At 43.6% G+C, this 13,474-nt stretch overlaps 1 protein-coding gene and 1 long non-coding RNA gene across 2 annotated transcripts; both read left to right on the top strand.

Moving 5' to 3' along the window:
• The first annotated feature begins 333 nt into the window (after window positions 1-333).
• On the top strand, window positions 334-2,341 carry LOC144327791 (uncharacterized). Its single transcript, XR_013392924.1, has 3 exons — window positions 334-444; window positions 1,848-1,966; window positions 2,249-2,341. It is a non-coding gene; the product is annotated as an uncharacterized LOC144327791 (long non-coding RNA).
• Window positions 2,342-3,237: 896 nt separating this feature from the next.
• Window positions 3,238-13,471, top strand: LOC114598445 (lanosterol synthase-like). The gene is made up of 11 exons (XM_077928706.1): window positions 3,238-3,740; window positions 4,115-4,186; window positions 5,181-5,231; window positions 5,478-5,627; window positions 6,651-6,747; window positions 7,662-7,767; window positions 8,505-8,570; window positions 10,727-10,807; window positions 11,140-11,310; window positions 12,288-12,366; window positions 13,292-13,471. The coding sequence occupies exons 1-11, from the start codon at window positions 3,690-3,692 to the stop codon at window positions 13,469-13,471; spliced, it is 1,104 nt and encodes a 367-aa protein (XP_077784832.1). The 5' UTR covers window positions 3,238-3,689.
• Window positions 13,472-13,474: the final 3 nt, after the last annotated feature.

Genomic DNA, 13,474 nt, shown 5'->3' with positions numbered 1-13,474 from the left:
AATGAAGAACTGTTGAACCATTAATCTCTGGAGTTTCCTCCTCTAATATTTAATTCATTAATTCATTAATATATTATTTATTATAACATACCTCTTTTCATATAAGTATCAAAATGGTGATGAGGAGGACCATGAAAGCTGATGCCATAACACAGGGAGGGGTGGGCTCCTTTCCTAGCACAAAGCATTGCGTTATGTGGGTACAGAGCAGATTTTGCCACACTAACATGAATTTTCTGGGTTTTTTAAAGCTCTGAAATGACAGTTGTCAAGTACACTAATATCCTGCCTCTTCTTTACTATGAAAGTCATTTCACTTCATGGTTTCCTTCTAGGAGATTTATGTGGAGGACTTCTCCACCATTGATTGGCCAGCCCAGAGGAACAATATTTACGAAGCCGATTTGCAAGCCGCACACAGCTGGATGCTAGATGCCGCTTTTGGTGAGTGATGTAGACAAACACATTGTCTGAGGAATAAGACGTGGATGTTTTGCATGTCCTTGACCCAGACATATATCCATCGAAACATACAACACCTTCCAGGTTGCATATTATCACAGCTTGTTAGCTGGAAGCAAACAATCAGCTCTGAGAACAAACACAATACAAACCTTTGTAGCAAATACAAGTAAGAGCCTTGCTTTGTGAGCAAGAGGCCTGAACCATGCCAAGGACATATCCCATGGCATTATGGGTTTTGTTGTCTTGGAACCATTCATGGTGATCATCACTGTGGTTTTGCCTGTCAGACTACAGGGTAGTTTGGGACAAATGATCGTAGAAAGGTTTTGAGAAGGGGATCTGCAAAATGTTCATGGAAGTGTGGGCGGGGGTTACTGCAGATGGAAGGCATGGCATTTGGGGGTTTTTCTCTGTGTTAAAAAAATGATTTTTTATTTTTTAAAAAATCTTTAACTGTTGAAAGCTAAATTGTGTTTGTCTTGGCAGACTCTGGCTGGTATCTGCCATTTTCATCTACAGAGAATGCCCTGAATTCTGGGGGATATGTCAGCTGCCACAGTAACCACCATTGGTGGGCACAATTTTGGTGTGGTAGCAGCTGTTCTCCTTTCCCCACTGAATTCTGGGGGAAAGAAAATGGTCACAATCAGCCTGCAGCTGCTGAGAATTCCGCTTACCCTTTAAATGGGTAACAAGATGGCCAATCACAAATCTGCTAAGTGGTGTCACTTGGGTCCACACATGAAAGAGGGTGTCCCATTAAAGGGATCCACAAGGAGTTGCTTCTGTCTGAACATCCAGGCGGGGCTTAGGGTCTTATCACTCATTGACCAGGGACCCTTTGGGGGGTACCCCAATTTGGTGTAGGTCATAGTATTGGGTTGACCTAGAAAAACTTCCACTCGGTAGGTTGGACTTCAAATGATATACCCAATGCCTATGGCTAACATTCACACCCGTAATCAATAAAGTTGTGGCCTATTTGACCCATTTTACATTTACTCTCTTTGTCCTGTCTGGTTATTTCACTGTAATGGGGGCAATGGGGTCATGGTGACTTGGCACACAAGCTCCTCACTTTTAGAAAGGCAAAGGGAAAAAGCCAAATGACCCTAAACCACTGGTACCCATCCGTGGTAAACCCCTTGTTCACACCCATGTTACTTTTGCAGATTCCCCCCGAAATCATCTTTGAAATTTGGGGGCTGAAATCCTGCCTCTATTTTGAGCCAAAATATCTTTTGGAAGCAAGTGCCATTGAATTCAATGGAGCCTTCTTCCAGATAATTGCATGGAGGATTGCAGCCCAAAACACACGAGGAAGATAGAACCGCATTAACATGACTGTGATGTTCATAGTGTCTCTCTTATTCCTTCTGCAGCTACCTTAAATTTGTATGAGAGATACCATTTCTCCAGTTTCAGAAAGCAAGCTATTGCAGAAATGTATGAGCAAATCAAGGCTGACGACATATTCTCAAATGCCACCAATTCTAGTCCGGTAGGTCCTTTGTGAATGTCTTTCAGAAATAATTGTATCGGGACCAAATTACTTTTGATGGCAGCATATGTTCCTTCTCCTGAGGAAGATTTCCCCCAGAAACCAGTATACTTCCAAAGGTAGAGCTATGCTTGTGGCAATCTTGTTCTGCCCACTTGAAGGAGTTTCTGTGTTTGGCTGGTGACATGCAGAGACATAGCCATGTGGCAGATGAGTGTGCTAAGCATGGAGGTATAGTGGAGGAGAATTTCTAACTGGAATGATATCTCTTTTGTCCTGTAGATTTGTAAAGCGTTTCATGTGCTAATAAGCAGGTATGCTGATGGAGCCAATTCTCCAGCTTTTCAAGAACATATCTCCAGAATTTATGACTACCTTTGGTAAGGCTGGCATATTTATTCCACCCATCTTTGTAGTGTCCTGAACATGGTCTTGCATAAGTGTGGTTTTGCAGACCTGGATCTTTCCTCAAAAAAGGATCAATCAGACTAGAAAACGTAAAGCACATTCACATCGTACTTCAGAATGGTGTGTATACCTGTGGCATCTGTCACATGTGCACAGATGAGCACAGATGCTCAGATGGCAGTTTCATCACTAGGAGTTCCAGGGGGTTGCAGGGGGAGGGGCAGAAAGGGCATGCACACTCTATAAAGATATCTCTGCCCCCTCTGATTTGAACAACCCTGTGCAAATGTGGCTTGCAGTGCAGTGGGATAAAATGACCTTGCTGCGTTTTAAGCCATTGATGTGAACATATCCTTATTTGCAGTATAGGCAGATCTCATGCACACCTATGCCTCACTCATGGTGTTGTATGTAAGAGATATCAGGATGATTTGGGTCTCCTATTATGCAATGCAGATAGGTAACTACATGGTCTTGTGTCTGCTATAATCTCTGCTTTTTATATCTCTGCAGGATGGGACAAGATGGTATGTTAATAAAGGTACAATAGTGTGAACCAATATGTTGGGAAATATTATGGGCTGCAATTTGCATTGCTTTGGTGACTCTGAAGCTCAGCTATCTTCTCCTTGCCTGACAGCGCCAGCTTCTTTGAAGTGAATATCAAAATATCAGGAGATCCAGTCATGGCTCTCCTGCATAAAGTGTAGCTTCACCCCAGGGTTAGGGCTAGGAGATAAGATGTAAAATAACACCAGGTCATGTAGCACCTTTTTAAAATGCTGATTCAGATCTTATCTGATGTGCCAAGAATCCGAAAACACATGCTGCTTAACTGAGAGAACAAGAGGAAAAACTCTTGGACTTGGGGGAATTGATCAGTACACAATACAATCAAAACAAGGGCCAAGCGAAGGTGCAGAAGAGCCCTTTAGTTAGTGATTTACCCCCAGTTCTCTTGCTTTCTTTTAAAATAGTGTATTATTAAATAAAAATGGGAGGAAACCAATTGTTCACCACTCCCACACAATTCTGACCACATGAAATTCAGAGGCTTCCACACCAGTCCACCCACATCTTTCCCCATCTTCCACTCAGTTAAGCAGGAGGCCTTATCACAGTTCCATGAGACGTTCCAGCCCTTCAGGAGTGTGCAGAGCAAGGCCAGTGGGGGAGGGTGTAGGGCGGGAAGTGGACATGACTGGGGAAGCATCCAAAGGGCTGGTTAGAGAGGACTTCATTCAGCTCCCAGGCCAGTGGTTCTCCACCCCTGATCTAATGGACAAAACTGTTCTTCCTTTCTTTATATCAGGTCATGGGATCACAGACCTGGGATACAACATTTGCCATTCAAGGCTTCTTGGAGGTATCGTTTTATATTATCAAATCTTCTGCTTTTGTTCTCTCCACAATAATTTCCATTTACATATATATATTTTAGATGAATGAACTGGCATGTAGATGGTGTGTGTTCATTATTTAACCAAAGCGCATGCATTACGAGATCCGAACACCTCGTATGCCTGTCATGGTTCACCAGGAAAGGCATGTTCTCCAGGTGATTCTTAGGACATGAGGTCCAGAAATCCACACCCTGAGTATTCCTTTTGTAGCACTGAAGTTATCATTGAAGAACTTGCATTTATTTTTGTGGCTGTCCAAAGTGATGCTTTTGTCTGAGATTTTCTCTGTGACTTTCCTGGGTCTGAATCCTTAAGCATGACTTCTGTCTTTTTCTAGGCTGGGGTTCAGAACAATCCTGACTATGCATCTTGTCTGAAAAAAGCCCACGAATTCTTGAAAGCCTCTCAGGTAAAGCACTGATCCTTGGAATAACATACACAGGGAATCAATACTGCTTTCAGCTGTCTCAGCAAAAGAATCAGGAGGGAAACGCTTGTCTCTTTTTGCAAAGTAACATGTGTTACTCATCTTTCATGTGTTACTCATCATGAGAAGGAGCTATTAGGGTATCAAAGGCAATGGGCCTACTTGACCTAGATGTTGAAGGGCAGCTTCCAAGGTTGTATGGTTTCCCCCAGCCCTGCCTCTGATATCCGTGCATTTAGACATGGATGCCTGCATAGGCAAAGCTTAATGTGTGGGTGTTGTGGTCATGAAATGTTGTGCAACCTTGGAAGCAGAGCTAGAGAGTGGTCCAGCTGCCTCTTGATCGCATGAGATTCATTCAGCTGGATAATGTGTCATGGCAGGACTATAGAATAATAGGTTTTTAATCTGAAGCCCATGTGATCCTTGACTGTAATGTCAATTCGGTTCTATAGTGTGGCTTCAGTCCTGTGTAAAACCTTGTATATCCACTGCAATTTACCTCAACCGACACTATGGGTTGTGCACAGTATGAATCCTATTCACAGCAAACCAATTCAGGTTAATAAACCTGCCCAATCTGAGTTCATAAATTTCAGTGAGTTTGCTTTGAGTAGCGTTAGCACTGGACACAACCCTATGTGCTGCCATTGTATCAGGTTGTAGCCATATTCTGTCTTCTAAATTACAGAACATATTTCTGATTGAGTTAATTTTTTTATTCTTTTCTATTGTTTGTTAATTACTGCATAGCCCATCTTCTTCTCCAAGTAGCTTAAGGTGGCATACATGGTTTTCTTCCTCCTTACTGAATCCGCACAACAACGCTGTGAGGAATTTTAGGCTGAGAGGAAGTAGGGATTGGCATCCTGGTCCCTCAGGTCCAACACTCAAACTGTTATGCCACACTGGCTTTCTCTGGTTATAAATATATTCTGATTATCTTTTATTAATATGCTGCTAATCTGTTTTTCAGATTGTAGATAACCCACCTAACTACCAGAGATATTATCGCCAGATGAACAAGGTACATCCAGAATTGTGTCCTGTCTGTGTGACACATAGCCAGCAAAAAAAGAGTCTTTAAGTGTTAATTCTGAGAACCTAAGGAGCCTGCTGGTTTAGGCCAGGGCCCATCTAGTCTAGTGTCCTGAAGAAGAAATATGGATCACCTGTCAAATTCCTGGTTGCTTTATTGGGATCTTTCTGGGAGGAGATTATTCTACACTGATGGCTGCCCAAGGAGTCCTAATGTATTTTCTTCAATATCCAGGGTGGATTCCCCTTCAGCAATCGAGAGAATGGCTGGATAGTCAGTGACTGCACTGCTGAGGCCATGAGGACACTGATGCTACTGGAGGAAAAATGCCCCTTCATAGAAGATCATGTGGCACCTCAGCGCCTCTTTGATGCTGTCAATGTGGTGAGAAGGGGGAAAGCTCAGAAGAGAAAATGGGAAGCAGGCAGGAGGAAGCTATTGTGGGAAGACTGAAGTCATCTAGCATTCAGTAATAGTGCTGAGGAGAATATTGGCTTTGTGGGACCGTATTGGTTTTTTGGGCTAAGAGAATTGGTGGAAGTGTCCCTGTGGCAGCAGTTTATCCTCTGTGAAGGATGATCAGTCTTGAAGTTTGAGTTTCTTAAGCTCAGGTAAAGGGTTGTAAGGTAGCAGGACTGAGAGCAATCTTCCCCAATAAGCTGGATCAAAAGCTCACTGGGCTTTAGGATTCACAACAGCTGGACCATTGATCTTGTTCATTAGAAAGTAGCTATTGCATCATTACAGTTTACTTACAGCAATTCGAAGTCAAATACATAATCTGTTAATCTCTGTCCCTACAGTAGTAATTTGGAGATACAGTGCAAATTAGCAAATTTTGTCCTGGAATCCTCATCATAGTCATGAGGAGCAATGACACTTTCTAGGGTTTGCTAGAACAACGGAATCTCCCCATCCACTGAGTTCTCCATTGGCCTAATATGGTGAGAGAGGGCCAACTGGCATGACTACATATGTACGGAGAACCACTCTCCTTTTGTTTAGTTCCACTTAAAATAAAGAGATTGGTTCGTCAAGAGCTCAGACTCTGATTTTCCACACCATTGTAGCCGGGTGGAGTGGCGCCTGAATTGCATTTGGTGCTTGTGGCAAAGTCTGAAACAGCAGGAATCTATCCAGACTTGAAAAACAGAAAATGGCCACATGAATCATGGGAATTCTTGCATAGGAAGGGGCAACTAAAATGATGAAGGAGTTGGAGGATCTCCTCCATAACATTTGGGGTTTTTTAGTTTATAAAAAAGGCAAGTGAGGAAGGGGCACAGGAGTGGCTGGTGGGGCTGGACAGGAGCGACCAGCCATGTTCCTCTGCAAGTAGGACAAGGAACACCATGCCTGTTCTTAAACCCTCTCCCCGCCCCCCCTCCCACTTGTACTTTTTTGCAGATTCTGAGCATGCGAAATTCTGATGGTGGTTTTGCTTCTTATGAAACCAGACGAGGGAGTAGGCTACTGGAGATAATGAACACCTCAGAGATGTATGGTAAGAACACAGCCTTGATATCAGAATAACTTAAATGGGAATCTTTTGTGAATTCTGGTCCTCTTTACAATTTCATAGTTTTGGGGATAGAGACCATGAACTGAAGTCACATGTTTGAAGGCAGTTTGTTTTGGCCATAGGACCTTGGCAATTGTTCACGTTGTCAGAGTCCACTGTAGGTGCTGATAGGGGAGATGTTCTAAGGCAGGCTGGTGGTTGGTTTCTGGAACAGGCAGAACAAAGATGGCGTGATACGGACAGTCCATGTGGCTCTGACCATGGAACCAAAATGATAAACAGGTACACAAAGTCAGCTAGAAATCAATGGTCTCCTCACATCACACATCGTCTGACCTGTCAAAACTCTGAAGCCACCTCTCTCAGGATGACCCCACCACCTCACAGCCTTCAGGGAGGGGACACTTTCCCTTGAGGGCATTCTGCTGTGAACTGCATGCCAGCAGGGAGTGTGGCCAGAGCCATCTCTCCCTCCTTTCACCACACCCTCTTCTCTTCCTCTCTCTCTTTTGCTCTGTGCCCAACAGGCTGCTAGGGGAGAGACCAATAATTCTTGCAGGGTTCTCAACTGTTTGCTTGCAAAGGGATTTCCTCTCACATCACCCCATCTGTTTCACCTCCACCACCATCTTCCTCTCCCTTCAGGCTCTTCCTGCACTTCTAAAAATAGGCTGAGGTCTGTATGTGAACCTCTGGATGCAGGTTGCCAACCCCTGATCTAGACAAAGAAGGATCTCGCTGATAGTCCTCTGCACAAAATGTTTAAACTGTTTAAACTGTTTAAACTGCTAGGTTTTGCCTCCCTTTTAAAGGATATTTCCGGGGATGCTAGCATTTTATAAATCTGTAAGCCACCTTGAAACATAAAATAAAATACTTCACTTTATGATTTTCAGCTGACTGTATGGTCGACCACACCTATACAGAATGTACTTCATCCATAATGCAGGGATTGAAACATTTTGGGAAACGATTCCCAAATCACCGGGAAGATGAAATCAGGTAAAGGTATGGGGGGAAATTCCCAGAAGCTGAGAAAGATATTATTGTTACAGCATGAATTCATATTCTATAGTCTTGAATTCTGTATTCTAATAGAATATTCCACGTTAAGAGCTCAGGAGTTGCAAAGACTGTTTTTTTTTTTTATTTGATTGCAACTCCAGTCAATATTTAAAATATATACATATACCTCCATCTGCTTACATCCCTGGCAACTAATGATCACACGGTATATCTGAAGTGGACTCCAGTCCAGAAAAACTTTTGCCACAATAAAATGTGTTAGGCTTTAAGGTGGCACAAGACTCTTAGTTGTTTTTGCTGCAGCAAACCACCACAGCTACCCTCTGAAAATGTTTATGTACATGTAACTTACAGCATACATGTTATTTCCAACATAGAAGTGATACAGTATGTAAAGTTGTTGCTGGTGGTTTAAACAAAGACTGATGAGGAACACTCTTGATCTTAATTAGCCATCACCTGGGAGGCTGGTAGGACCCACTACTGGATCACAGCCTGCTCTAAGGTGTGTCACAATAGCAACACTAACGTTGTTAAAACATTAAGAAATGGGCCACTGAATGAATGTTTTGGGTGGGTCCAAGTTCTGAAAAAGTGGAAGGCTTCTTTAGGCCGTTGAATACCATTGTTACACAGAGCTTGCCTTAATGATTGTCTTATCCAGAACCTGGTTAGCTTGAAATGTAAGAAGACTCCTTTGTTTTTCTTCCCAGTGATACTCTAAGTAAGGCTTTGCAGTTTTGTCGTAATATGCAGAAAGCTGATGGCTCCTGGTTAGGGTGAGTGGCTTACAAATATCCCACACTGAACTTGACTGTGGCACTGGTTGGCGGAGTTTCTGAATGCATACATGGTGTTCTCAAAGAATGACTTTGCTGACTGAGCTGTAGAAACCTTCACCTTTTGAATGCCTTTCTTACACAACAGTTTGACAGATAAAAAGGAGAGAACTAGCTAATGCAACACGCTGTTCCATTGTTTCAGCTGGTGTGTCATCCTAGTAGACGAAGTGCTGTGGATCAGCTGACCACTTGTAGTGTAGTTGACAGTCAGCTGTACTATGTTGATACGGACTATGATTGTGGCCCAGTGCAACCCCTCGGGGGACGTGGATGGGGCAGGTCCTTTGTCCTTCATGGCCAATTGTTTTCTTCAACTGACCAGAGGGGATGATGGGAACACCTGTCAGTTTTTAAAATATAAATTGGCCAATAGTGACCTGATAGTGGAGTGGGGCTTCAGCAGCAGAGATAGATACTGAGGGTTCACTCCAGTCCTCCGCTGGAGTATTTAAGCCATCTGCACTGGGAGCCAGCAACATAGTTGGCAGCTGATCATCCCACCCACCTAAAAATTGGCATTGCCTTTGAGGTAAATGGGCAATGTGTATGGAGGACCTTGCTGTGGAGATAATCGCTCACTGTTTTCAGGACCAGGAAGGAATTGGCATGCAGACAAATTGGGCCCATTTGGTGGTTTTGCCTTCTCATAGCAATTGTCACAACTTTCAGTGGATAAGGCATGGGATGAATTTTTGGTCTATTTCTTGGGGGGTAAAATGGCGCATCACCCCCTTCATTTGGTGCCTTATCTCAGGGAACCCTGGTAAAGGGGTTTGGGTAGAAGATTCTGTCCAGAAGTCCAGATGGGGGCAGACAAGCATAGAACTTTCATTTGGTGGCCTGGGGTGGTGGTGGTCAGTTTGGTTGACCTGTGTCTTGAGGTGACCCATCACAGGCACAGTCCTGTTTATCTGCATTTGCACTGGCGACAGCTTGCTCTTTTGGTATGATCTACAAATATGAAACTATTTTGGGATGGAGGGTAAAACACAAGCAAGGAACGGGATTTCTCATAAATGCACAGAATTGCCTTCTCGCTGTGGAGGAGAATGTTGCAGCCTAACTCTATGCACGGGAATGAAAGGATGAGTATGCAGCCTCTTTTTTGATGCAATGAGATCCTAAAAATAAACAGAGCCGGATCAGACTTAACCCTGATGCATGAAATAGGCAAATTCAGCATGTGGCAGCTAAGAGGGCAGTCAGGGGTCTTCTTCACAACCAATAACTGATGTTAGCCTGACTGAGGAATGATTTGAAACCAGCAGCCTAAAATGTAGGACCAATATCTAGGCATCAGCAGCTTTTTCCACCCTCAGTAAATCTATGTCTGTTCTGAGGCAGGATTTTGTGACCATTCAGCTGAGCAGTGTTTTAACGATGTGTCTGCATAAGGTAGTTGCACAAACCTTCACATTATCATTAGACTTAGAGGGGAAACATACTGGTATTTTAAAATGGGGGGAGTGGGTCTTTTTGTCAGTAACATTGTGTACGGATCCCATACCGATCCCTTCATGAGTCATCATGAGAATTCACACCCTTAGATCTACAGCCAGTAAGAAAAATAACTGGTTATATAAATTAGATCTAGTTAAATGTACAACAAGAAAAAAATAAAATAACAAGTTATATAGCAATAAGAGATTCGACTTTGACTAGGAACATGAAATTCGAAAGATTCTCGCATTGTAGGGGGTTGGACTAGATCAGGGGTCAGCAAACTTTTTCAGCAGTCTCTTAGACTTGTGGGGGGCCAGACTATATATTTTTTTGGGGGGGGGGGGAGAACAAATTCCTATGCCCCACAAATAACCCAGAGATGCATTTTAAATAAAAGGAGACATTCTACTCATGTAAAAACACGCTGATTCCTGGACCGTCAGCGGGCCAGATTTAGAAGGCGATTGGGCTGGATCCGGCCCCCGGGCCTTAGTTTGCCTACCCATGGACTAGATGACCCTCATGGTCCCTTCCAACTCTATGATTCTATGAAACAAACAGTGAATGGAAGGGCATACTCAAAGGGTGTAGTCTGTCATTTGTCTCAGTATCTTTCATTCAGCGGCTGATGGGTTTTTCTTCCCTGACAGGCAATGGGGCATATGCTTCACATATGGCACCTGGTTTGGACTAGAGGCATTTGCATGTATGGGATACATCTACCGTGGTGGGTGAGTAAGCAGCCTTTCGGGCAGAAGATTAGTATGAATGTTGCTCTGCTGGGAGCCCTTGATGGAGCTTAGTTTCAGGGGGGTGAAGCGGAGAGACCGTCAGGCTCCTCCACCCAAAATATCAAAGGCGGGAGAGTCATGTGCATATAATATTGACAGTGCCAGACCCTATGCATGCTTACTCAGAAGTAAATCCAACTGAGCTTAGTGGGCCTTACCTGCAGGTAAGTGTGCATAAGATTCTTTGGATGCAGTCAAGGCGAACAGTGGAACAAAACCCAATGAGGCATCTCATGGGCTGTTTTTTCTCTCTCCTCTCTCATATTTTCCAGGGAGGCATGCAAGGAAGTGACCAAAGCCTGTGAATTCTTAGTCTCCAAGCAAATGGAAGACGGTGGCTGGGGAGAGGAATTTGAATCCTACAGGTTTCGCAAATATATTCAGCACACTGTTTCCCAGATCCACCAAACCTCCTGGGCTCTGTTGGGGCTGATGGCTGTTAGGTAAGCACAGAAGATGGCAGTTACCTACCTTAGCAAAGGCTTCTGTCTGTTTTTGCCCAAGTGGTTTCTGCAGCAGTTAGACAAACCAATTAAGGCGTGCTAAAGAAACATGCTTCTAAGTTCATGGGGTTTGGCAAGAGGGGGCTGATCTGCCCCAAGTCCATTTCCTCCAAAGCCTTTTTCACAAAGAAAAAATTATCCATACACTATGAGTGTGTTGCATCACTTGCATAAATTTGTTCTGGGCCTGTTATCCGAAGCAGGCTAGCCATGGGAGATGGAGCTACCAGCACCCAAAAGCAGTGAGCTGTGTACCTTTAAAGCACATGACTTTCTCTAGAGAATCCTGGGAACTGTACTTTATCCTTCACAGAGCTGCAGTTCCCAGGATTCCTTGCAGGAAGTAATTTGCTGTAAACCTATGGTGTGTATGCAACCTAATCCTCCATCACAAGAGGCGCCTCCTTCTGAAAGTATCTTTGGTTGTTCTTATTTTCGTTGGGTGCCATTACTCCTTTGAAAACCTGTGGAAAAACAGGCCACAGACTTCCCTCTCACATGTTGTGTCCCTCATGCCGCAGAGCTAGCTTTTGTAAACTTACAGAGGACTGAATTTTCCTGCAGCTTGGTATGTAGGTGTTCCCAGGTGCTTCTTAGTCCAAACAATTGAAATAATGCCAAACAAAGAGGCAGTTAAGGCCGTCTTAAGGAATGGGATGGGGGCCTCACAATTTCATTTATTTAGCTTCACTTTTCAGAACTTGTGTGAAGGACTCATGCACTTACAGGTCTTTCCACTACGGGGACCCATTCAGTTTCTTTGAACCCATGAGGGGCTTTTTTCTTTTAAAAAGAAATTGTAGTCATATAAGCTTCTTCCCAGAAGAAAACTGATAGGCTTTCCCCTCGCTCCATCCCCCAGCCCTCACTGGGTGCTGATAACAAAACTAATGTCCAGTATTCTTGTGGCATTGCAGATATCCTGATGTTCGGGTTCTGGAAAGAGGAATACAAGTTTTGATTGACAGACAGACATCGATTGGGGAGTGGCCTCAGGTTTGTTAATACTTTTAATTTCTTTTCCTAATCAAATATCCTCATAGCAATATAATTTCAAGGTTCACAGAAACAGTATATTTCAGCCAGCTATGAAATGGACCATGTCCTCCAAATATATGTAAAATGAATGAATGCAGAGCATTTTCCACCAAGTACTGAGAGTGGGGGTGGCTAAGTTGTTGCCTTCCAGCCTACATAGGCAATAGACAGGGATGATGGGAGTTGCAATTCAGCAATATTTGGAGGGCCAAAGGTTATCCACCCCTCACTTACTGAATGAGGCAGATCAGAATGTACTCTCATTGGCATTGTTGTTGTCATAAAGATGCTTCTTGTACATGGCTGCAATGTATTGTGGACACACATGGACACTTGTGTGGCATTGGCAGGTGAAATCTTACAAGTGCTTCCCATATTCTCCCTCTATTGGACACTCTGATGTTCCTGTGGGAAGTATTCTGTTGCCTTAGGCACCCAAGTGATTCATGCACCTGTCTTGTTCCTGCTGTGGCATCAAAATGTGCCATCAGGATTGAGTTTGTGTGGTATCAGAGCACAGGACACAGCTGGCCCTACTGTTACATACATGTGGCAGCTCAGAGGGGTGCCTTTAAAAAGCCATAGACTGCCAGTTAATTATTTTATTTTTTAATCATGGAACCATTTGGATATTCTGCCTGAGATGCTACAATGTCTTTAGTTGCCTTTCCTACATTTTAATTGGCTCTGGTCTCTGATTCCTGCTTCCAGAGTCTTGTTTGCCAAATAAAAGCTCGGTTATAATATATGTGACAGTTGCTCTTAAAAGAGGTTACAACGATCAGGTTACAACTGGGTTCTCAAATGGAATTTAGTCACCATGAAGTCAGGACAGAAGACTGCATGTCGGTTGTTCAGGAATTTCTCTCTTGCCTCTCCTCAGGGTGACATTGCTACAGCGTTCTCCAAAGCTGGTACTCTGCATTACAATGCCTACCGAATCATCTTCCCTATCTTTGCACTTGCCCGCTTCACCCGGCTATATCCCAGCAGCCCTGTTGCTAAAGGACTCCTGAAGAATGGATCTGTGCATTCAGAGCAGAGTCAGAATGGAAGGTGCTGAGCA

The sequence above is a fragment of the Podarcis muralis genome, chromosome 5 (assembly GCF_964188315.1).
Source record: "Podarcis muralis chromosome 5, rPodMur119.hap1.1, whole genome shotgun sequence".
Classification (NCBI taxonomy): domain Eukaryota; kingdom Metazoa; phylum Chordata; class Lepidosauria; order Squamata; family Lacertidae; genus Podarcis; species Podarcis muralis.
The sequence above is the reverse complement of the archived record's forward strand: the minus strand, read 5'-3'. Positions and strand labels throughout refer to the sequence as shown.

Coding starts and splice junctions, on each gene's coding strand:
- LOC114598445 (XM_077928706.1), top strand. CDS start 3,690: ATGGGATCACAGACCTGGGATACAACATTTGCCATTCAAGGCTTCTTG. Junction 10,808..11,139: donor GGATACATCTACCGTGGTGG/GTGAGTAAGCAG, acceptor CATATTTTCCAG/GGAGGCATGCAAGGAAGTGA. Junction 11,311..12,287: donor TTGGGGCTGATGGCTGTTAG/GTAAGCACAGAA, acceptor GTGGCATTGCAG/ATATCCTGATGTTCGGGTTC.